Source organism: Mchenga conophoros, linkage group LG19 (assembly GCF_057382185.1).
Source record: "Mchenga conophoros isolate Kocher_MC1m ecotype Shallow Benthic linkage group LG19, M_conophoros_male_GT1.1, whole genome shotgun sequence".
NCBI classification, from domain to species: domain Eukaryota; kingdom Metazoa; phylum Chordata; class Actinopteri; order Cichliformes; family Cichlidae; genus Mchenga; species Mchenga conophoros.
In genome coordinates, this window is record NC_140544.1 from 21,814,712 (window position 1) to 21,838,445 (window position 23,734).

Below are 23,734 nucleotides of genomic sequence, written 5' to 3' on the forward strand. Positions count from 1 at the left end.
GTCAGGCTGGGAGACTGAGTGTGTTTGGCTTCAGAAGTGTGCATGTGTGTGTGATTATATGCATGTGACTGCATATGAATGTGCATGCTGGTAATTTTTTGCAGCAGGCCACCAGTCTGCTGGGAAATGTGTGTGTGTGAGGGTGTGTGCATTATGACTGTACAATGAGATGTGCACTCTTGCAGATCTTTACTATTAGCATGTGTGCCTAGATGGTTGCTATGAACTTTATTTCATTTTATTGACATTTTTCCCCGCATGGTTTTACTGAATAAAAAGTCTGTGTATGCATGCATATCAAAACATCCGCTCTCAGTGTCAACATGGAATGTGAACACAACAGTTGTTTTAAAACTATTAGCAGCAAAGTTGATGATTTTGTTCAAAAGATTTGTCTTTTCTCTGCAACATGCATCAGAATGCATTCTCAACAAATGCAGAATGCATTTTTTCATAGTTGTTTACCTTCAGCTGAACATGTCTCTTACTTTGACGCACAAGTCCGCAGGCCTGCTTTGGTCCATATTGAACCATTGTAAAACCACAAAGTAAACATTTTAAGATCAGTCAGAGATCTTGTGCTTCACAAGAACGTGGTGAGGAGGAATACTGAGTTATCTATGTTTAAATGTCATCTTGTGCAAAGTAGAAGGTGCAGCTCTGCATGCTCTTTTGGTAAGGTTTGGTTTGTGGTCTAACAAAGTTTAGTTTATAACTTTAATGCTTTAGGGAGTGTGAAAAAACATGTGGTAAAATTGTTAATGTTACTAATAACTTATAAGATTATTTTGGGGGGATATTAACCCGAATCCGGCCTTAATAAGTTTATTGTTTTGCTTATTTTATATTTAACCTTTCTCGATCACTGACAAAAGTTGCATTATTTGGGGAAAAGGAGATAACTGTAACTCTCCAAAGCAAAAACACAATCTGCTTCTGTGTAGTCTTATCAAACTTTAGTAACAGAGGGGAAGCAACACGGTCAAATGTTGCTAAATCCCGATTTATCCCCATCCAAGGGCAATACAAGCACAAATACACAAAGACTTTCTGTGAAATAAACAAATCAATCTTGGTTTGGCAGAATATTGTAAGCTCATGTGGAAATCTGGAGGAAGATAGAAGATTTTTTGTGCTAAACAGCACTTTTGGACAGACAAATAAACATATTTGATTTGAAGATGTTACCAGTAAGTGACTATTCAGAGAACAAGTAAAAGGCCCTCAAACTTAATTGAAATTTTATGTATGTTTTTGTTTTACTTCAATGATAGAACTTCAATCTCTGACATGCTAAAATCCTAACAGTACAAGAGTCAGCAAACTGACTTGGCATAATGAGCAATTTCAAAAAGGCTGTGTAAAATGCAAATAAAACATTGGTTTGCAATGTTAGGTTTATTTTAAATTAGATTAAATTAAAGTAACTGGTACTACAAGAAACAGCTAGAGGAATATTTCGCAACTATTAGTTCTTTTTCTAACTTCGCTCGGTGTTTCACTATGGGAATCGCCTCGGCGTGACCAACTACGGAAGCTCTAATGACACCACGTCTGTCTATGACAGACCTGTTGAGCCGTGCTCAGGGCTCCGCCCCCTCATTCTAACACGGCCGACCAGCTCCTCCTAACTCATTCTTGCTTTCTTCCTGTGAGAAACTACTTTGAGCTCCCTCAGCGCATTCAGGCTAACTTGATTAGCTGCTTAGCAGTTCTCAGGCATCCCGTGTAGGAGTACGCCGCCGAACGCAGTTTTTCCGGTTCCAGTTTGGATGGTGCTGAGTAAGTCCTTCGAAAGAAGTGTACTTAGAGTTACACTGTGGAACAGCAACCGCGTCAGGCGAGCTGTCCCAGCGGTTCCTGGTTTTAGTTAGCGAGGTAGCCGACGCTGTGTAACTCGGGCTAACGCGTTACGGCGAGCTTTGTTCAGTGTCCGGCTAGGGTTAACTTGTTAGCAGGCCACAAACCACATTAGCGTCTCACTAGCATCAGCTTGTTAGTCGACCTAGGGTTTGGTTAGCATTAAGTTGCTAACAATATTGGCTAGCGGAGTGCAGCTAACGTGTCACGACAAGCTGACTCCCGCAGCGACTAGCTCGGATTTTAACTCCCGCTGCTAGTCCCAGCTACTTACAGGCTAACGTGTCGAGACGAGCCCGGTGTAGCCTAGTCTCACCCCTTTTCGCTAACCATGTCTACGGCTCCTACCCCCGCCAAAAGCTCAGAGCCGACGGCCAAAGAGGCTGCATCCCGCCCGTGCCCCACATCATGCGGTGCCACCATCTCAGGCAGGGACCCTCATCCAATGTGTATCATCTGTATGGGTGCCAAGCATGCTCAGCTTCACTGGCGGACCCTCAGGGATGCCCACACTGTGTTTTGATGCCAGAGAAAGTCCTGGAAAGGAGGCTGAGAGTAGCAGTAATGAACAGTCAGGACCCCTGCCTTTCGGCCGCTACTGCTACGAGCAATATCCATCATCCGCGAGCCTCTACAAGCTGGGCGGACATGATGGAAGAAGAGTCCCCGCTCATGCCCCCATCATCCGAGGACCTCCTCGATCAAAACGTGGGCGAGCCGGGTGGCGAGGACGCAGAGGGCGAGGACGCGGAGGGCGATGCCGACTCCGACCTCCACGACCTGGAGGATATGGATGAGGAACAGGAGGATGACTCTACCTTTCCTTCCCAGCAGTCCAGGCCACCAAGTGGGGCTGAAGTTGCACCCCGGTGGACAGCAATTTGTATGAGGTCTGCAAAGGGGTGCCGCCAAGCTAGGCATCCCATGGCCAGCCGCCCAGGATGCCGAATGGGCAGAACGCAACCTGTATGACGGCAAGAGGCTCCCACCAGCCTTGCCGTCATCGAAGCAGCTTCTGCCAGCAGTCCTGGCCTGCATGAAAGAAATTAGTCGCTATTGGTCAAGCCCTTTTAAAAGCAAGCTTCCGACCAAGGGCTGCTCTAAGCTTGAGATCCAGGGGATGGGTGAACTGCGGCTGACCGAACCCCCATCAGTGGAGCCTTCAGTGGCGTATCACCTTCACCCTAACCGCAGGGTAATCTCAGCTTCTTCTAGCATTTCTTTGCCCAACAAGATGGATCGCCTCACGATTTATCAAAGGATGTACAAATATGCTGCACAGTCAGTATGCTCGCTTAATGCAGCCTTCAACCTCTGCTTACCCAGAAAACCTAACTCTCAGCCCCAGCAGGTGCCAAGAGCTGGCTTTGCTGCAACAGCAGCAGCTGTGAGAGGGGGACGGAGTGGGGTCAGAATGCAGAGAGGAGCAGGAGGCCCGCAGTCTGCCCACCAGGCTAAAGTAGAGAACCAAAGACCTTGGGGCAAGCATTCCTTTGCAGCAGCTGCTGCAAAGAACAAGCCGTCACACCCCGGAGAGGGGAGAAGAAGCGGTCAGCCTAGCACACCTGCAACATTCGGTGTCACCCCTCCCTTCTCCCCCAAAGAGAAGGAAGGTGTTAGAAGGGGTAACCAAATCACTCCAAGGTTCAGGGTCTCTGGAAGTTTCCAGTTCACTAGGAGCACACTCTCAGTCTCCTCCTCCAGTTCAGGAAGGACAGACTTGTGGACAAATGGTGCAGTGTCAACAAGCACTCCTAAGCACTCTGTCTATGTCACCAAGCACTGCCCAGAGTCACCAGACACTTCACTGTGTTTTGGGGGTAACAAAAGAAATAAAATGTGCATTTCTGCAGCCAGGCAGTTTGCCAAGGGCAGAATGTCCCCCCAGTTTCAAAATAAAAACAAAAGAAAATCACTGCCATTTGTCTTTGTTCCCAGCAAGGGGAGCTCATGCTCTTCCCGAGGGGAGAGCCCCAACTCCTTCTCGGGAGACAGGGGTGGCGCGCATTCGCAGTTCATCCCTGGGTCTTGTCAACCATTTCCCATGGTTACAGAGTACAATTTGCGTTAAAACCACCGAGATTCAGCGGAGTGTTAGCTTCGGTGGCCAGTGGCGATTCAGCGAATGTACTGGAGGAGGAAATATCCTCCCTGTTACACAAACAGGCAATCAGAGCGGTTCCAAGCAAAGAAGCTCAGCAGGGCTTTTACTCCCGCTATTTCCTCATCCCGAAAAAGGACGGAACATTGCTCCGTCCTATTCTGGATCTGCGTGTGTTAAACAAGCATTTGAAAAAGTACACGTTCAGAATGCTCACACACAAGATGCTTTGTCGCTCAATTAACACAGGCGATTGGTTTGTTACAATCAACCTATCAGACACATATTTTCACATCGCCACACAAGAAATATTTCAGGTTCGCTTATCAGAGCGTAGCGTACGAGTTTCAAACTATCCCATTCAGGCTATCCTTAGCCCCAAGGGTGTTCAGCAAATGATTGGAGGCAGCGCTGTCTCCATTAAGGAACAGCGGCAAAAAAAAAAAAAAAAGGAACAGCGGCATCAGAATATTCTCTTACATAGACGATTATCTAATATGCTCACGATTGCGCCAGCAGGCGATCAAAGACTCCGAGGTGGTAGTGAATCACCTCACGGAGCTTGGGTTCACAATCAACCTGAAAAAGAGCCACTTGGAACCCGCACAGTTTACAGGGGGCTCAGAATAGACTCCATCTCCTATCGTATCGAACTTTCAAAGCGGAGGATCGCATCCTTCACTCGCTGTCTTTACCGTTTTCAGCTGGGGAAAGTAGTGCGGTTCCAACTCTGTCTCCGCCTCCTCTGCCTCATGGCCTCGATGATATCGGTGGTACATTTGGGGCTGCTTATGATGAGAGATTTTCAGCGGTGGGTCGCTTCTCTGCAGCTGTGCCCTCGCCGACATCTCAGTCGTGGTGTAAAAATAATGCAGCCGTGTATCGCGGCTCTCCGGCCTTGGAGGAGCCCGACAGCTCTCGCTGCGGGGGTACCTCTCGGGGCAGTATCATCGAGGGTGACACTGACCACAGATGCATCCCTGTCAGGTTGGGGTGCCACTATGATGGGCAGAGCAGTGAATGGCGTTTGGTCACAGAGACTCGCTATGAATCACATAAATGTGCTGGAGCTCCATGCGGTTCTCCAAGCCTTATGGCATTTTCTGCCATATCTCCGGGGACAACATGTTTTACTGAAAACAGACAACTCCACTCTAGTTGCTTATATCAACCGCCAGGGCGGCACCCATTCCCGGCAGCTACACAGATTAGCCAGGGAAATAAATGTGTGGAGCAGCACTCGGCTCCTCTCCCTTCGGGCAACTCACGTACCAGGAATTCTGAACAGGGGGGCGGACCTCCTGTCCAGAGGAAATCCACTGTTCGGAGAATGGAGGCTTCACCCACAGGTGGTGGAGCAGATTTGGCAGAGATACGGCCGGGCTGCCGTAGACCTCTTCGCCTCGCAAGAAAACACACAGTGCCCTCTGTCTATCTCCCTGTCAGACGCACACGCTCCACTGGGTGTGGATGCGCTGGCCCATCCATGGCCAAAAACTCCGCTGTATGCTTTCCCTCCCCTCAGCCTGATCCCCCCTACACTGATCAGAGTGAGGGATCAGGGGCTGTCACTGATTTTAATAGCTCCACTGTGGCCATCCAAACACTGGATAGCAGAAATCATCCAGCTTCTGGTGGACGAGCCATGGCCACTCCCCATCCGCAGGGACCTTCTGTCTCAGGTGCGTGTGGAGATATACCATCCCCATCCAGACCAGGTTGCTCTCTGGGCCTGGCCCAAAGGTGGAATTTGAAGGCAGCAGGCATGCCTCCGAAGGTTATTGAGACCATTCAGAATACCAGAGCCTCCTCCACTCGTTCCATTTACAGCAGTAAATGGCGTGTTTTTGAAGAGTGGTGCCATGAAAAGCAGATTATCCCTTTTCAGTGTTCAGTGGTGGAGCTGTTGTGTTTTCTTCAAGACTTGCTGGACAAAAGGAGAGATTTTTCCACCATAAAGGTCTATTTAGCAGCTATTTCAGCCTGCCACGTGGGGTTTGGTGATAAACCAGCTGGTCAGCACCCCCTTGTATGTCGCCTCATGAGAGGGGCACGTCGAACGCTCCCAGTCTCTAGACCACTGGTCCCTTTATGGGATCTGTCAGTCATTTTAGATGCTCTCTCCCACCACCCTTTTGAGCCTATTGGGGCAGTAGGGTTGAAGTTTCTCTCTCTTAAAACCGCTCTGCTGTTGGCTCTAACCACAGCCAAGCGAGTTAGTGAATTACAGGCTCTGTCTATTCACCCCTCTTGTCTACAGCTGGCCCCGGGACTCTCTAAGGCACATCTGAGGCCTAACCCAGCCTTTGTCCCTAAAGTGTTGGAAACATCATACAGGAGCTCTACAGTAGAGCTCCTGGCTTTTCACCCCCCTCCATTCTCCTCAGAGAGGGAGCAGAGGCTGAACACTTTGTGCCCTGTCCGGGCCTTGGGGACTTATGTTGACAGAACAGCTGGATTCAGGAAGTCAGATCAGCTGTTAGTTTCCTGGGCCTCCCCTCACAAGGGCAGGCCCTTATCACGCCAGGGGCTAGCTCATTGGATTGTAGAGGTCATAGCTCTGGCTTATAGCTGTAAGGGCTTGCAGGCCCCCCCGGGACTTCGAGCTCACTCCACTAGGGGTGTGGCCACATCCTGGGCTTTGTTCAGAGGTGTATCAGTCCAGGATATTTGTGCAGCGGCAAGCTGGGCTATGCCACACACGTTTGTCCTGTTTTATCGGCTGGAGGTTGCACAGTCATCCCTGGCTCAGGAAGTGCTGGATTCTGGTGCCTCAGGTTCGACCTGAAATCCTGGAGTAGTACTGGAGCGTAGCTTTGGGAGCTGGCGCAATCCGGGACTGGGCCATATCTCCCATAGTGAAACACTGAGCAAAGTTAGAAAAAGAACATTGGGTTGCTTAACGTAATCCCTGTTTTTTTGATAACAGAGTGAGGTGTTTCACCAAAATTTCCCTCCTTGCTTAGGCACGGAAAGAAATCTGTTGGAATGAGTTAGGAGGAGCTGGTCGGCCGTGTTAGAATGAGGAGGCAGAGCCCTGAGCATGGCTCAACAGGGGTGTCATAGACACACGTGGTGTCATTGCAGCTTCCGTAGTTGGTCACGCCGAGGTGATTCCCATAGTGAAACACCTCACTCTGTTATCAAAGAACCAGGGATTACATTAAGTAACCCAACGTTTAATTGGCAACAGGTCAGTAACACGACTGGGAATCAAAAGAGCTTCTTAGAGAGACAGAGTTGCCTAGATAAAAAGATTCAATTAAATTCAATTCGATTTTATTTATATAGCGCCAAATCACAACAAAAGTCACCTCAAGGCGCTTCATAGATAAAAACCCAACAATCATAGGAACCCCGAAGAGGTTAACACGTGAGGAGTGGATCGAAATCATGTTGATATCTGGTGAACGCAGTAACTGGGTCATTGCAGCAGATTTCAATGCAAGACACCCTACGAGACCACCCATCTCCCATGCTACAGTCAGCAAACTGCTTGCTAAGTTTCGGAAAACTGGTTCAGTGTTGGATTTGCCAAAATGTGGATGCAAGAAAACTGTCACTGATGAAGAAACATCAGTGGCTGTCCTAGCTTCATTCAGCAAGAGCCCACAGCGTAGCACTCGCCACATGTCACTGGAGAGTGGCATTAGTCGAACATCCCTTCGGCGGATATTAGCTACTCACAAATGGCACCCTTACAAACTCCAGCTACTGCAGCATCTCAATGAGGATGACCCAGATCGGCGCACAGAATTAGCAGAACGGGCAAAACAAAAATTGGAACAGGACCCTCAGTTCACGCAGAAGATTTTGTTCAGTAATGAGGCAAACTTTTATGTGAATGGTGAAGTTAACAAACAAAACCACCGCTATTGGTCTGACACTAAACCACATTGGATGGATCCCTCCAAGACTGTTAGAACAACAAAAGTGATGGTTTGGTGTGGTATATGGGGTACAATGATAGTGGGTCCATTGTTCATCAATGGAAACCTCAAGGCCACTGGATATTTGAAATTGCTACATGATGATGTTTTTCCCTCTTTATGCACTGAAGCTGGCACATTCCCCGAGTGTTTTCAGCAAGATCGTGCACCACCACATTATGGGTGCCAGGTCCGAGCATTCCTAGATGAACAGTTTCCTGGAAATTGGATTGGTCGTCGTGGGCCAGTTGAATGGCCCCCAAGGTCTCCCAATCTGACCCTTTAGACTTTTATCTTTGGGGTCATCTGAAGGCCATTGTCTATGGTGTGAAGATACGAGATATGCAGCACCTGAAACTACGGATACTGGATGCCTGTGCTGGCATTTCTCCTGCCGTGTTGCTATCACTGTGTGAAGAGTGGGAGAAGAGGGTTGCATTGACAATCCAACACAATGGGCAGCACATTGAACACATTTTATAAATGGTCAGAAACTTGTAAATAACTCATGAAAGAATAAAGTTACGTTGAAACCAAGCACACCATTGTTTTTCTTGTGACATTACCAATAAGCTTGATGTGTCACATGACCCTCTTCCTATTGAAAAAACAGAAGTTGTATCCAAGATGGCCGACTTCTAAAAGGCCACCACGGTCACCGCCCATCTTGAGGAGTTTGCCCCCTCACATATACTAATGTGCCACAAACAGGACTTTAACATCACCAACCATTCCCATGTTATTACGGTGTATCCATATAAATGGCCCACCCTGTAGAAGCTGAAATGGCCTGGAGTCCAGATCGTTCACCAAATAAAAGCATTTGGTGCATCATGAAATGAAAAATATAGCAAAGATGATCCAGGACTGTTGAACAGAATTTTAGAGAGGAATGGGACAACATGCCTCCCCCACATTCCTCCCCGAAAAGCCAAAACCTTTCAGTTCATAGATGTTTTTAGATTGTTGTGAAAAGAAGAGGGGATTTATTGTAATAGAATAGAACATAATACTCGTTCATTGTCATTGTGCATGTACAACAAAATTGTAGGTGTTTCACATCAACTTCGGGATGCAACTGCAGACGGCAGGAATAAATAGCAAAAAGGAGAAATACATACAGTCAAAGGGATATATACAAAACAAGAAAAATATATACAAGTATAAGAGAAAGGCCCACATTAGAGAACAAGTTGAGATTCTTCAAAGGAAGAATGTGTAATACTCATCATGCAGCAGTTGGCCAAATGGATTACAGGACACATGGATGTCTAATTGAAAGAAGGAGCAGCACTGCTGCCTCACTATTCTTCTCTTGGATTTCTAATTTGTCAAAGCTGTTTCAAAACCTTTCAAGTGATTTCTACTTCATGTACCAGTCACCAAAGCTTGATAGTGGTGTAAATTATGCTCAGTCAGTTCAGGAAACCCATTTGAGACAATCAGTCAGTGAATAGTAAAGGAATAGTTTGATGGTCTGTAAAAGTGTTTTGTTGCCTCTGCAGTGTACAGAGGCAGAGCCAGTGAGTTTAGCTTAGCATAAAAACTGAAAGCCTAGGGAAACAGTCATTTCCTACTTTTTGGACAGAACCAGACTTGTGGCCCTTAAGTTCCAGGTTAGTTTTACTTTTATTTTTACAGATAATTTAGGGATTTTCCCAAAAGTATATACTTTTAACTGCCAGACCCTCTCAAAATGAAAGTAAAACCTGAAAATGTAAAATACACACAAGTATATGAGCCGCAGCTCTGAGAACAATGGCACCAAGTCCAGCCGAGATACGTCTTTTCGCACACAATGTTTATGTGTGAGAGGAGCTCAGTCTTGGACCTCAGACAGGTGTCCAGCCGGGTGCTCAGGCCAGCTAACCCCAAGCCCCTGGCCTCGGTCTGGTGCCGTAATGCTGGAGGTCAGAGGTTAATGGAGCAGAGTGGCGCCGGCCAGTCATCCCCCAGGATCTTGGGTGGATTTGGTAAACAGTGAAGCTGTCATTGCAGATTAATACTGAGAGGAGGTAGAGCAGGTCCGAGCACACAGGGGGCTAATAGCTCCCAACTCAGCCATGAAAGTGCTTGTCTTCCTCATTCTCCTCTCTCCCTCATCCCTGCAGATAAACCCCGCAGGCTTTGAGGGAGGGAAAGCACAAGAGGGGGAGAAGGAGGTGGCAGGAGAGCAGGGAAGAAAAGAAAATAGTTAACTCAGAGAAAAAGGACTAACAAGAAGGTAATAATCACACGTGTGCTTGAAACACTGAATGGTAAATACACTAAAAGGTGTGGAGCTTTTTAAAGAATTCACTTTTCTTCTTATTTTGAGGATTTAGAGTTCTACTCAAAGTTCATTCACTGGTTACAGCTGAAAGAGCACAACCCCAACCGCTACCTCTCCTCTGCCTCTGTGGGGGATCTTTGGGGACTTTCTTTTTTACTTTTTTATGTACACAAGACTTAACACTCAGATTTATCTGTCTTTGCATCTTACATTTGAGGGGGCGGCCCCATCGATGTCTAATCCAGCTTGTGTGAAGACAGGATATTATATGTCACTGCTTTGCTCTGCGTTGCGGTTACTTTCACTACAAGTAATGTGACACCGAAAGAGAAATAAAAAGATATGAACCCTTATAAGGGGTTTTAACACACGGGATGGTATTTCAATGACATAATAAGAGCTAAACTGTTTTCAGGAAGTGGTAATTTTCCATTTATGCAGTATGTGTCATTTCATTTTGCCTGTGACATTTTTTATTGGTATCTTTATGTACATTTTAATTATTGGTTATATGGTAAATCAATCCAACAGGAGCAACGGCACTCCATTCTCAATCCAGGAAATGTAGCAGTCATATAGCTTTAGATACATTTTAAAAAACTTTAAATGTTTGTTCTGTAAAAGTACCTTGTGTAGATTAGAGGAAGCTAGTGGTTTGAACTGAATGTTGAAAGACAAACACAGCTACTTGTCCTTAATCGCAGAGATTATAATCATCCTTCAAACCTAAAGCTACAATAGACAATATTTTTTGTAAAGTAACAATAGACCCAACAACCTTGCTGTGTGATGATTACCCTTAAACTGATGAAGCTGCAAAAAATTATCACAGAATGTTGCATCCGCTCCGGAGCTCTTGTTTAATACACACCTTTATGATTTGAATCACTTTCACCACAACACCCTTTCTTTTTGCAAAAACAGTTAGCACAGATCTTTTTGTAACCCCTTCCTACTTCCTGCCCAGCACTGCTTGCCCAAATGGCAAGCTGAACACATAGCCAGTGAACATTTGAATTGACCAAAATAAAAATTGAATTGTGGGCTTACATTTTTCTTGTAGTTAGAAACTAATTTTTATTAATAGCTTTATAACATGAACAAAAGTCAGTGATGTGTTATCTGTCAATACATGACCAGAAAATTGGAATCAGGCTCGCAATATGGTTCCACTAATGTGGTTGTGGTTCTGCTGGTCACGGCAAAATCCCCCAAACAAGTGTGCAGCATCTGTAACAAACTGATACCTTGTTCGTCATACGGTCATTTTACTTATTATGACTTATCCAAACATCTGAAATAACTGTGGTTCACTATATGCAGTCCCACTCATTTACCTCCCCACTGTGTTGTCAGTTAGTCTCCAGGGGATGAGGAGGGGTCTAGGGCAGTAGAGGAAATGGCGTGGGGGGTGGTTCTCTAAGTGTTTTCAGTGCTGTACTCCATTGTACAGGCCTCACAATGGGGCTGAGTCTTTGATCTTAGAGGGGTGCACCTCACTCCTCGCTCTCCTCTTCCTCCCTGTCCTCCTCTCTTCATTTCTCCTCACTTTTTTTCCAGCTTTGACCCTCCACGTACAGCCAAGAGGGCAGAAAGAATAGAAAGGAAATTAACCACTGATTGCAGTGTATGAAAATATAATCAAGTAAAGAGAAGGCTTAACAATAGCATATAAAGCAAGAAGGGGAAACAAAAATCCAGTTCATATCCCTCTTGTCCTCTCTTATTAAAAGGCCTGCAGTGTGTACTGAAGATGGCCCGTTGGCAGATTGTTAACGGTATATTGTTCAGCCCCCTTATATCTTTTCTTTCATAGAGCAGGTGCAAGCAGGATACTAAGGCCCCTATATATCCCCTGACTGACTGTCAGGTCAATATCCTCTATACACTGTGACTGCATTTCTATCTCTGCTGCAACCACGCTCCTCTTCTGGCTTCAGCTACCATAGTCCCCCATCACGTCCTCTGTGCTTAGCTTTGGAAAACAGTTGGGCTCAGCCCCCCGCCTTACCCTTCTGCCCAATAGTCCAATGCTCCAGTGAGCGTCTATAGATCCCTGGATCTGCACAGCATTGCATTGTCTCCTGTCCCTGGCCTAATGCCAAGAACCAGGGCAGCTTTGCAAAACTTGTACTTCTCCAGAGCCTAATCTTTTCTTTGCTCCGATCCTTTCTTTGAGCCCCTGCCTCCTCAATTCTTTCTTTTCTTCTCCGTGCTGGGCTATTTTCTTCACGCCAGAGAGCTTGTGACTATTTACTAGTGCACTGGTATTGAGAGTTATTGTGTTTGGAATGCAAAAGACGGAGTGAGGATTGGTCCAGTGCTGCCGAATTAATAGCTATGCATATTGGATAGCGCAGAGAAGGTCGATACTTACAGGTCAGGTCAGGTTGCCTTACTTAAAACTACTGAAGTTTGCAATACATTCAAACTACATGAGAATTTGATTTTAAAAAAGCCATCAGCTATGTTACACTGCCTCCTCTGTCTGTTTGGTGCAGTGTGTTGTTTTGGTGCAGTGACTCATACATAAACGTTTACGAAAAACAGCCCTAATTTCAGCAATGTGTCAGGTGACAAGCCCAGATGTTGTTTGGCAACTAGCATTCGCTGCTTCATTAGCGCCACTAATTGAAATCCTGCATATTGTATTGCACTAGAGGCAGTTTTAAGCCAATAAAGCCGCACCTTTCTGCATGCTTAGATAGCATAAAAGATAATGATTTTTCCCATAATTTTCCCATAATTTTGGTAAACTGCTCCTTCATTTTTTTCTCACTTATTGTGACTCATTTCCTAGCTCAGTTACTCATTAAGCTCATTCTAAATCCTATTATGTTGCTTTTTATATTTTCCTCGCCCTGGGACATGATAAGACCTGTATTTTCCTGAAGACAGGCTTACATTTTCTGGCCCCTCCTTCACACTCATGCAGACCCTCCAGCTTGCTCACAGTGTCACCTATCCCAACAGCACCCACACCCTTGGGGGGTGCTCAGGGGCAGGGTGTATTTGGGTGTATTCCACCCCAGCAGCACTCCACATCCCAGACGTAAACACGAGTGACAAATGGGCCACACTATCAGGTATCAGGTGTCGGCACGGAAGATTTGTAATGTAACAAAACAATGGGTGACAGACATAAAAAAGACCCTTCTTATCTACAATCAGAGCTTAGACGGCTTCTTCTCCACTACAGCAAATTCCACTTTGGTTTCAGCAGCCATTGAGAAAATGATTTCCCCTTTGTCGTTCAGTTTTCCCATCCATGCAGCACAGATTAGGTACTCTTACAAAACTGAATCGGTGGCCTGTGGCTCACCAGGAGGACATGTTTTGGTGTGCTGTGATTAAAGACAGAGAAGTCAGGCACAGCACGACTTGTTGTTGTGAAATGGAGGAAGTCCCCACATGTCAAAAAGGAAGTAAGAGCTTGCCTGGAACTGGCACGGACAGGCAGTTGTCTGTGTCTGGTCAGCATACAATAGTTTTAAAAGGGAATTCACATCTCTCCAGTTGACTAAGCCTGGAGGATATTTTCTTGTAGCCCTAAAAAAAACATTACGGGTGGTTATTTTCATTGGACAGTAATGTACCATTTATTATCAATTTGGACAGGAGAGCTGCACACATGCAAACAGTGAGGGAGTGTTAAAAAAAGATAATTCAACATTCCAAGTTGGGAAAATCTGAACTGCTGAGACAGAGAGTGTATACTTAGATGGAATGATAATATACAGCTGTTATCTACTTGCATCTGGATTTTAGCACAAGGTCTTTCACGCTGTCCTGGCCAAACGATTGAGGCTACACTGAAGCCATATGTGTTAAATTTAAGCTTTAAAATAAATTGAATGAAATATGCTTGTATTAATATGATACAATCACAGTCAGATGAAAGCTGATATCTTTGTTGTGGTCTTTAAGACATTTGGTGAGCAGAACCAGAAATCATGCTAGTACACGCAGCAGCACACAGAGATCCTCTAATATATCTCTGAGGTGATGACAGGTCAAAGAGGAGGCACGGGAGGAACGGGTGCTGACGCCTTGTGCCAAGAGGTCCCCGCTGATATTCAGAAAGGTGTTCCTGACATGTGAAAATCGTGCATGCAGCGTCCAGTGTTTATGCTCCACCCCCACCTTGCTCATGAGACACAATCCTCCTACGTAACACGCCCATGGCTGCCCTTAGAGGGCCTGAAACTGGAGATGCTGTGAGGAGAAGTGACCCTCCACCCTCCCATCCCCACCCCCTGCCCTTTGTCTCCTTACAATGTAGAGTGGTACAGTGAGCTCTGACACCCAACGGATTCCTCGTGTAGCTCCTCAGGGAATAGCGATCATTTTTTGTTTTTGTGTATGTGTTTGGGTGGCTTAGTTGGGCGCCTCTGGTTGTGTTTGCTTTTACCTGCATATATCCACTTTTATTTTGACTGTGTATCTCTCAGACTGACTGTGACACACTGTTCTTTCAGCAAATGTGAAGAGATAAAGGGTTAATTCACCCAAAATACGAATTAAAAACATTCACTGTTATTTTCAGTTGGATGTACAGTGCTGTGATTAGTATTTTCGAACTTCCCAATTTCTTAGTTTTTGGCATAACTGTCACATTTAAATGTTTTTAATCATCAAACAATTTTTATGATTTCTTAATGATGAAGTCAAGAATGAAATGTAATTAAACACCTTTTTTCTGGAAAGTTTGTTTCAATTTCACACCCATGCCTGATTGCTGCCACACCTGTTGAATCAGGAAATCACTTAAATACAACCCGTCCAACAAAGTGAAGCAGGCTAAAGGTTCTAAAAAAGCAACACATCATCTGATAAACAAAGTCATTGACATTTTTCAGTCTGGAAAGGGTTGCAAAGAAATTTCTAAAGCTCTGGGACTCCAGCAAACAATGCTGACAGGCAACGAGAGAACAACTCGGAAAAACTTGGAACAGTCTTAGCCAGACTACCCAAGTTGCTTTAAGACCTCATTAGCAACCCAAAACAACCCAGAACATCATCTAAAGAACTGCAGGCCTCACTTGCCTCAGCTAAGGTCAGAGTTCATGATTCAACAATAACAAAGAAACAAAAATGGCATCTATGGGAGAGTTAATGGTGACAACCACTGCTGACCAAATAAACACAAAGGCTTGTCTCATATTTGCCCAAAAAAACATCTTGATGATCCCGAAGACTTTTTGGGAAAACATTCTGTGGACTGATGAGACGAAAGCTGAAGTTTTTTAAAAGGTTCACATCCCGTTACAACACAGCATTACATACCAACAGTCAGACAATGTGTTGGTCTGGGGCTGATTTGTGGCTTCAGGACCTGGATGGCTCGCCATAATTAATGAAACCATGGATTCTGCTCTCTACCAGAAAATAATAAAGGAGAATGTCCGGCCATCAGTTTGTGCTCTGAAGCTCAACTTCACTTGGATTTTTCAGCAAGACAATGATCCAAAACAAACCAGCAGGTCTACCTCTAAATGGTTCAAAAAACAAAATCAAGGTTTTGGTGTGGTCTAGTTAAAGCAAAACAGGCCCTTCGTGCTCAAAAACCCTCCAATGTGGCCAAATTAAAACAGTTCTGGAAAGAAGAAGGGGCCAAAATGTCTCCACAGTGATGTGAAATGCTCATTGCCAGTTATTGCAAACGCTTGATTGTAGTTCTTGCTGCCAAGGGTGGCACAACCAGTAATTAGGTTTAGGGGGCAATTACTTTTTTTTTTCCATATGCCCAGGTAGGTTTGGATAACTTTTTCCCCATAATAAGTTTTATCTCAAAGATTTAAATGTGGAAATGTGCAAAACACTAAGAAATCCAAATACTTTTTTGGTGGCACCTTATGTCACCAGTCGAAAGGCATACAAGCGAAAACTGCAGTAATGTTTCAAAAGCCTAAATTAATTCAGCAGATTGTACAGCAAATAATAATAAACCAGCTATAAGTTCTTTAAGAGATTTCAGTGCATAGCTTTGGTTCTTTTGGCAGCACCGAAACCTCCCAGTGGATCATTTAGCATAAAATAATCATTTAGTTGAAAAAGCCGACCAGAGCTAAAAGAGAAGTGTGGACTTGGAAAGATAGCTCCAAATTGATGTTAATGTTGCTTTTTGTGTTTAGATTGCTAACAGAGATACTTAGTCTTAATAGGATAATATTTTAGTGTGCTTAAAATTTGTAGTGCTCCGAACATACCAAAAAGAATCCGCAGGTGCAAAACTTGATTTAAAAATGTTATAGATGTTCTTGTCAGTTTGTTAAAACAAGGAAAAAGACAAATATATTTCTGTATTAGAATAATGCACTGGAAAACTTTCAGGTCCCACTAATAGACTGAAATTGCTCAAACATTATCTAGATGCTTTCAGTGCCCCAAATACCACATATTCATTTCTGAGATAACTTATCTTAAAGAGAAAAAAATACAATAAAATTTAAAAAAAACACCCCATTTAGGTATAACTGAGAAATGTTTGTTTTCAGCAACATTCTTGAACTGATCCTGTCGCATCAAGATGAGTTATTATATAAATAATGGTATAATTTAGATAATTACTTTTCTAACTGAGCGTGCTTATCTAATAAAATGTATTAGCAAGAGTCATCGCTCCAATCTTTGCCTTTCTTTTATAGCTGCAGACTAATTTTTCCTCTCCTGTCTAAAAGAGGAGGAAAAACTTTTCTTTCAGTCTACACCATAGTAGGGTAACTACACCTTACCATTGACACATCCCACACAAGTACAGTATAAATGCAAGCAACAGCGTCAGCCAACTGTGTAGGCTACATCATAGCCGCTGCATAGATTCACCACAGAAGTATAATTTTGTCACAGTGTGAAGCTGTGGTTCTGCGAGCTGTGGCAACATGACCTTTTACCCTAACATTTTTGGTCCACCTGCTGTAGACTTCTCCTAAATGATGGGTGTCCCGGCTGAGAAAAAAGCACTGGTGCACTACGTCAGAACCAGTGTAGAGTTATTGTGCAGGAAGAACATCTTTTCCTGGAAATTTCTTAAAGAATTTTCCTGTTGAAGCACAGTGCATTCTGGGATTCCTTTGTTATCGCAATGATCGATTGTGTAGAGATGCTTGCAGAGATTGATGTGTTCCCAGACTCACACTCCGCTTTGCCATTTACCAGCCGTCCTTCTATGCAGAACATCAGGCTTAATGATGTCATTTTTATGGTGCGCTCCCATGCAGAAGGGCAAGCCGAGGGGCTTCATGTGGGGTGGTTTTGGTGGTGGTGGTGCAATGTTCCCACTGAGAAGGCTCAGAGGTCAGCTTGTTAACAACGGCTCCACTGGTGAAGTTTGCTTACTCGGGAGGAGCCACCCTTTCATCTGTGCCACTCATTATCACAGCTTGTGCCCCCCGCTGTCCCAAACAAGGCTTTCTGTGTGTACGATTGTTCATGTGTGTTTTACCAAACCTTTTCATATCTCGCACTGACCTTGTTTTGCCAGAACTGGAGCGCAAAAATTGGGCATGTGACTCAGGTTGAGCAGAGCTGATCGAGGCTTTTCTGTGTTTTTGTTTGGCGACGTGCGTGAGGAATGGATTTATCTGGACAACCTCTGTCACTTTCTTTAGCTCTCGTGCTTTCCCAGGCCTATAATAGCCACAGCCAGCATCTTTTCTGAAATTTTTCTTCTCCAGCTGTCAGAGCTCCAAGCTTTTACATAATCATTATTGCAAAAGAATGTCCATCTTGAAAGACACTGAGCAGATATGGAAAGGTTCATGGAATGTGGTTACCACTGGGGGGATGTCAACAAGGCCACATATTTAGGAGTTGCCAGAGAGCAGTAAAGTCAGCAGAAACAGTAGATGTCCTATGGAGGAACAGACGAGTGAAGATCAATTGCTTGGAGATAGAGGAGTGTTATTTTGAGAAAAAAGTCAGATAGACACAGGCCTTTTTGTGTAATGGATTAGAGACTGTGTCTACATGTGTGTGTGTAAATGTGTACATACTCTGTTGTACATGCGTGTGGGTTCAGTTAGACGGGTATGTGTTCATTTTGCTATGTGCCCTGATCAGAGGTGGCCTTTTCTCCAGAGAAGAAAGCAGCACACTGTCTTCATGCTGTCGTGGGTCTAAAGTCTTGCCTGGTCTGACCTGAAACTGGACTTCCATGGCTGGAGCTTTGTGTCTCTGCACACTGAAGTCTGGCCTTGTTCCCAGCTGTTTGTTCAGCTGGCCCACCAGCGGGGACACCAGGGACTCAACTCCCCCCCCCCCCCCCCCCCCCCCTTCTCAGGCGCAGTCGGACACCTCCACTGCTGCACCCACCTAGGTCACCAACCTCATGACCCCACTCAGCCAGGGGGTTATTTGCTCCAAGGCAATCATTTAAGAAGGCTGTTTTGTTCAGCCCTCATTTGGTGCACAGTCTCCGCTTAGGCTCTTGTCATCAGTGCCATTGATCTGCTCTAAATGAGCTGATTAGGAGGCCTGCATTTTGTTCCACTGAGTGGGCTGGTCTAAGTCCTACTGAGCATGGCAGGATGAGGAGGGGGTTATAGGGATGAGGAACAGGGGTCAGAGGGCGCACAGAGCAAACACAGTTGGGCATTCACGTTCAAATATGCGACATGAAATTAGTGGTTGTTTGAAGAGAATTGGATCAAGCCTGCTTGTTGTGTTTGTTATGTCAGCTCTAACCCCTGTGGCTTTGATGATGCTGCAGCGCTCTCTTTGATTTTCACCGATGGACAGCACTTTCACCTTGGCTTTTGGCTTATTCAGACTTCTTGTAACCCTTAGTGTTTGGACTATTTCAGTGTTGTTCTCATAGTTAAATAAGAGTTTCAGTGTTCATGTATATCCTGAACCACAGATTTCTGTCTAGATGTCTTTCTGCTTAAAGAGGACCTTTGATGCTCATTTCCAGCTTCATATTTGTTCTTCGACTGTGGTAGAAAAGTTCTACATTTTTCACACGTTACAATCATCCTTATTTATATTTTACTGGGAGCTGGTGCAATCTCTTCACTCTATCCACTGCCTGAAACAAATCACTTTTAGGCAAGGTTCTTCTGATTGGCTGTCCCTTTCAAACAGAAGGTTTGAAGGAAGGGTGGGTGGGAATTCTGTGCTTACAGTCAGAGCTATGTGTCTCATATCATATTTTGCAGGGCTAAGTGTAGATAAAAATGAAGGAATAAGGTGCTAGCCAATTGGTGATCGGCTCTGCAACCAGCAAAATGCTTTTTAAGAAGAATTAAAATGTCTATCCCATTAAAAGCAGTGCACACCTAGCTACAGGTGCCATTTAGGCCATTGTTGGAGAGGTGAGTTTCACTGAAGTCATCCTCTAAAACTAGTCTCTGACCAGACTGAGACCGGCTTATTTCCTTCATATCACATATGAATTTGTCTCCATATTTCAATTATTTGTATCATTACAAAACAACCCAGGTTTTAAAACAGCAATGCTAAGCTACAGAATTCTTGAACCCTTTGTTAGTTAAAACCAAACCTCGATCTTTGATACCCACAGCCCTGTGTTTGTCTTAGTTAATGAATGCATGCACGTGTGCAGGAGCTTGTATATTTGTGCATTCATGTATGTTAGCATTTCCCTATCAGCCCAGGGGCCTTATAATTACAGTCTTAGTGTAATCTTATACTCCCACCACTCCCTGTTTAAACTGAGTCCTCCTTCTCCTAGGTCAGGGATTAAGGATAAGGCCCTGCTGAATGAGCTGCACATTACTTTGAGACATCCTCAGCGCTTGTCAAGGAAGACTTCAGTAATCTCAAAAGACTGGGGTTGGTCTAAAATCCAGAGATAAGGAGATGGGGTAGTTAATGACAGACAAAAATGGTTTGCCTATAATTACTCACACAATTTGTCGCTGAGGTCTTAACAGAAAGCCAGTGATGATATTACACAGTATATCAGTGTAAGTAGGACACATTTTGCACAAGCAATAATGAGACCTTTGAAAACATTTCCTCCAGTGTCGGCGTGAAACTGCTCAATTCACTGGATTGGAACTATATCATGCAATTAACCGTTGTAAATAAAGTCATCCTCCCAAGACAAAGTTCTCCTTTTTTTTGTCAACTAACCCTAAGCTATCCAGGTCAAAGTTCGCAGGGGTAGGGCTAACACTCTGTCCTCGTATCTGTCTTCATTCATTAGAGGTCTGGAAGTACTCAGTGACCAGATCTCCTCCTCTTCCTCCTCTTTCTTTTCAAAACTATGTGTCCATTTCTGATAAACAGCTACATCAGAAGAAAGGTTTTAGCAATGTCAACACAGAGCTGCCTGACATGAACCACCAGTTAGACGCTCCCTCCGGTAAACAACACTGAAAGAAGTCTGTAGCAACATGAAGATTAACGAAACAAGTGAGGAGTTTCATTCGCGGTTTGTCAAAATCTGATTTCAAATAAATTTAGATTCTTGTTTTTATTGTTGTTTTTTATTTTAGATCAATGCAGTGCAACACAGACCATTAACAGACAGCACACTCTCCAGTAGCTATAATAAGTAGTTCTTAATAAAGAGATTTTATTTATAGTTTTTGTAACCTTGTAATCATGTGTTTAGCAAGATATTTTAATCTCAAGGCACTTCCTGGTTAAATAAACAAATACAATAAAAGTAACGAGCAAAGGTCTACAAGACCTTTGCTTTTTCCCTCACTACATCACACTAAAGTATACAATTTAAACGTGAGACAGATAAAGCACAGAGAGCCCTAAAGGTGCATGCATAAAGCCTTTGGAAACTGAAACTTCAACCATGTTCATGCAAACAACTGAGCGTGTGCTCATGAATATATTCCACATCAAATCCTGCTGTGTTCATTAGGACTGTCTGTTTTGGGCAGCATTGTGTGCATTGCATTTGTATGAACAGCACAATAAGCCCTTGTTTTATTGTGATCTTTAGTGGCTTTAGTTATAATCAGTGGCGGAGTCACAAAGAGACGAGGCTGGGGTGGATGTATGAGCTGACGAAACATCACACTTAACAAAAAGTGCCCTCTTTTTTGTTTTCTTTTTCAAACTGATAGACAGTACTTCAAGCCTTTTATGCATTAGTATGTAACAAAAAGATCAAATAGTCCTCTAAAGTCACGACATGCAAACTTGCCCTTTCAGAGTAATTTGCTAAAGATTCTTGTCATATGGTTCCCACTATAGAGAACATACTGCTTTTCAAGCAAGGGTTGAGGAAACAGGCTTATAGCGATGCATCAAGCTTGGTCCAAACTAGACTAAACTAGATTGAATCAGACATTTGACCAAACCCGACCAGACACAACACATGTGAGGGGGATTGTCCCTCTTCCTCCCGAGGTTGTTATCAGAACAATGATATCACTGTAGTTTTGTCTGCCTGTAACATTAGCAAATCTAAGATGAGGTTTGGGGACAGAGGAAAAAAGCAGAGCAGCAAGAAAGATGGGAATAAGAGCGAAAGATAGAGACTGGGAAAAAAGATGCCTTGAAAGAAAAGGCCACAGCTTCGGAGAGAGAGAGAAGGAAAAGGAGAGAGAGAAAAGCTTCGAGCAGCGGCTTGGCTGAACTCATCGTGAACCTCAGCAGATTTATTTTCTCCGAAGCCAGTTGCTTGCTCAAAGGGGCCCAGATTTACATGCCTCTCCCAGGACCGCTGTGAAGCTCAGCTAAGGGAGCTGAGGATGGGACAAGTGGGCTGAAGGGATGGGGTGGAGGAAGGTTATGGAGGTGACAGGAGTAGGAGTCCATCGTTTGTTGATTAACAATCTGCCCATATGTTCCACGTGCCCTTGTGGAGAAGTCCAGCTTACCAGCTAATTAGAAACACTCTCTCCATTAACTCGGGTGTTTCATTTAAAGCCCTGCCACTCTTATCGATAGGGCTGGTGTGAGCTGACTGATACCCTGCTCTCACAGCTCACTAATTGAGTCTAGAAGTCTACAAACACTGTGGGTGTTTGTATCAAGGTTGTGTGAATTTTTTATAATCTAAGCTAATGTACTGTACACAGTAATATTTATGTTTGTAGACTTCTAGACTGGCTTGTTGTCGAATCAAGCATAACTTTACAACAAAATTTAGGATTTTTTTCTTACATTTCTGCATGCATATCACATTTGAAATTATAGTAACATTGATTTGATCCATGCATCTAAAACTGGAGCATTAAATTTTAAACATTTCCTGGTGCTGTGATCTTCTCTTTTCTTGAAAACTTGCATTCGTTTCTTGGGGACATTCGTTCGTTTCCTACAGATGGCATTTGGTGGGTTTTTTTTTTTGTTTTTTTTAAAAAGCCAGATAATCTAAATGTGGGTTTGATTGATTCTGGGTAATTTTGAAGAAATGAGGAAACGCAAAACTAAATTTTGCAGTGATAGCTTCTTTTTTGTGTGTGTGACACAAAATGTGAGACAGGGAATCCAATAAACACACCCGCACCGCAAAAAGATTTTGAAATTATGTTCAAAACAACTGTTAGAGGAAGTGAAATTAATGTCTGAAACCCTATCATTTCATGAGAAAAATAACACTTTGTTTTCCAAGAGAAATTTTGTAGAGAGGAGCCTGCTTTTAGTGACCAATAGAGGAACTGCGCCCAGTGGTAGCCGCAACAAAGAGTAGTGGATACATGCAGGAATCTAGCAGGATTTTAAAGGCAAAATAAGTCATCTAAATACATTAAAGCAATAATCATGTAATGCTTTAAATGCTACATCATTGTCAGCTTTTCCCTTTAGGGCAAACATTGGAGTTAACTTATAATGCCTTGGAACAGCTGTCCACTTTGTGTCCAAAAGTTGACTTCACTCTCAATTTAAAAAGGATTTCCGTTTTTCCTCCAGTTGTACTGCATGCGCTGTAATTTTAGAGGATAATACTGCATGCAAGCTCACACTGGAGCCCGCTGAGGAAAGGAGGAATTAGCTAGCTGTCCTACACCTCTGACTCAACTCTCTGTGAACTGCCTGTGGAACCAGGGGTCAGCGACTTTGGGTTTCATATCATTTTTCCTCTCCCACTACTCTGCTGTTTTTGCTAAGAGGTGAGTTTTGCATGGCTGAGGGAGGCAGGATGAGTCACGTCAGCCCCACACTGCCACCCACTCACCCAGCCATTTCTCCAGCACTTGGTCTGTCTGACAGGTAGTAACGCTGCGTAAGCCTGTAGGAGCGGTCCAGCTGTGAGCCAGAGAGTTAAGAGGTGTGAGGGTGAAAGGCCAAACAGGAGGCTGGAGTAAAGCATTAGACCGCAGCCCTGCAATTTGAATTCTTTATTTTTCAAAGGGGCTGAAGGAACTCGCAAAACACACAATATTTTCTGCAACCAACAACACTGGTTTACAACTTTTTCAAAATTTCTTTGTCTTCCTATATACGTCTCCATGAGCTTGTAAAACTTGAAAATTTTACGTTCTACCTCTCCTGCTCCAAAAGCACAAGTGCTTAACAAAACTGTATGTGATATGCTGCATCAGCTGAATAAGCAATGCTTTGTAAAGCTGTATTTTTTGGTGTCTGGGGTGATTTTACAAAAACAAGGAAGCTAGAGAGGAAATTATTTCACCCTTT

General features: G+C 44.0%; 1 protein-coding gene and 1 pseudogene across 1 annotated transcript; both read left to right on the top strand.

The window, feature by feature from the left end:
* The first annotated feature begins 2,191 nt into the window (after nt 1–2,191).
* LOC146552202 (uncharacterized) lies at nt 2,192–3,251 on the top strand (annotated as a pseudogene).
* Nucleotides 3,252–3,274: 23 nt separating this feature from the next.
* On the top strand, nt 3,275–6,749 carry LOC146552203 (uncharacterized). Its single transcript, XM_085256727.1, has 3 exons — nt 3,275–3,680; nt 3,799–3,987; nt 4,666–6,749. The coding sequence occupies exons 1-3, from the start codon at nt 3,275–3,277 to the stop codon at nt 6,747–6,749; spliced, it is 2,679 nt and encodes an 892-aa protein (XP_085112853.1).
* The last annotated feature ends 16,985 nt before the right edge of the window (nt 6,750–23,734 follow it).

Bases quoted from the DNA above. Each gene is read 5' to 3' on its own strand.
- LOC146552203 (XM_085256727.1), top strand. From the start codon at position 3,275: ATGCAGAGAGGAGCAGGAGGCCCGCAGTCTGCCCACCAGGCTAAAGTA. The intron at 3,681-3,798 runs GTAACAAAAGAA...CTTTGTTCCCAG, and splicing joins CACTTCACTGTGTTTTGGGG to CAAGGGGAGCTCATGCTCTT. The intron at 3,988-4,665 runs GTACTGGAGGAG...TACCGTTTTCAG, and splicing joins CCAGTGGCGATTCAGCGAAT to CTGGGGAAAGTAGTGCGGTT.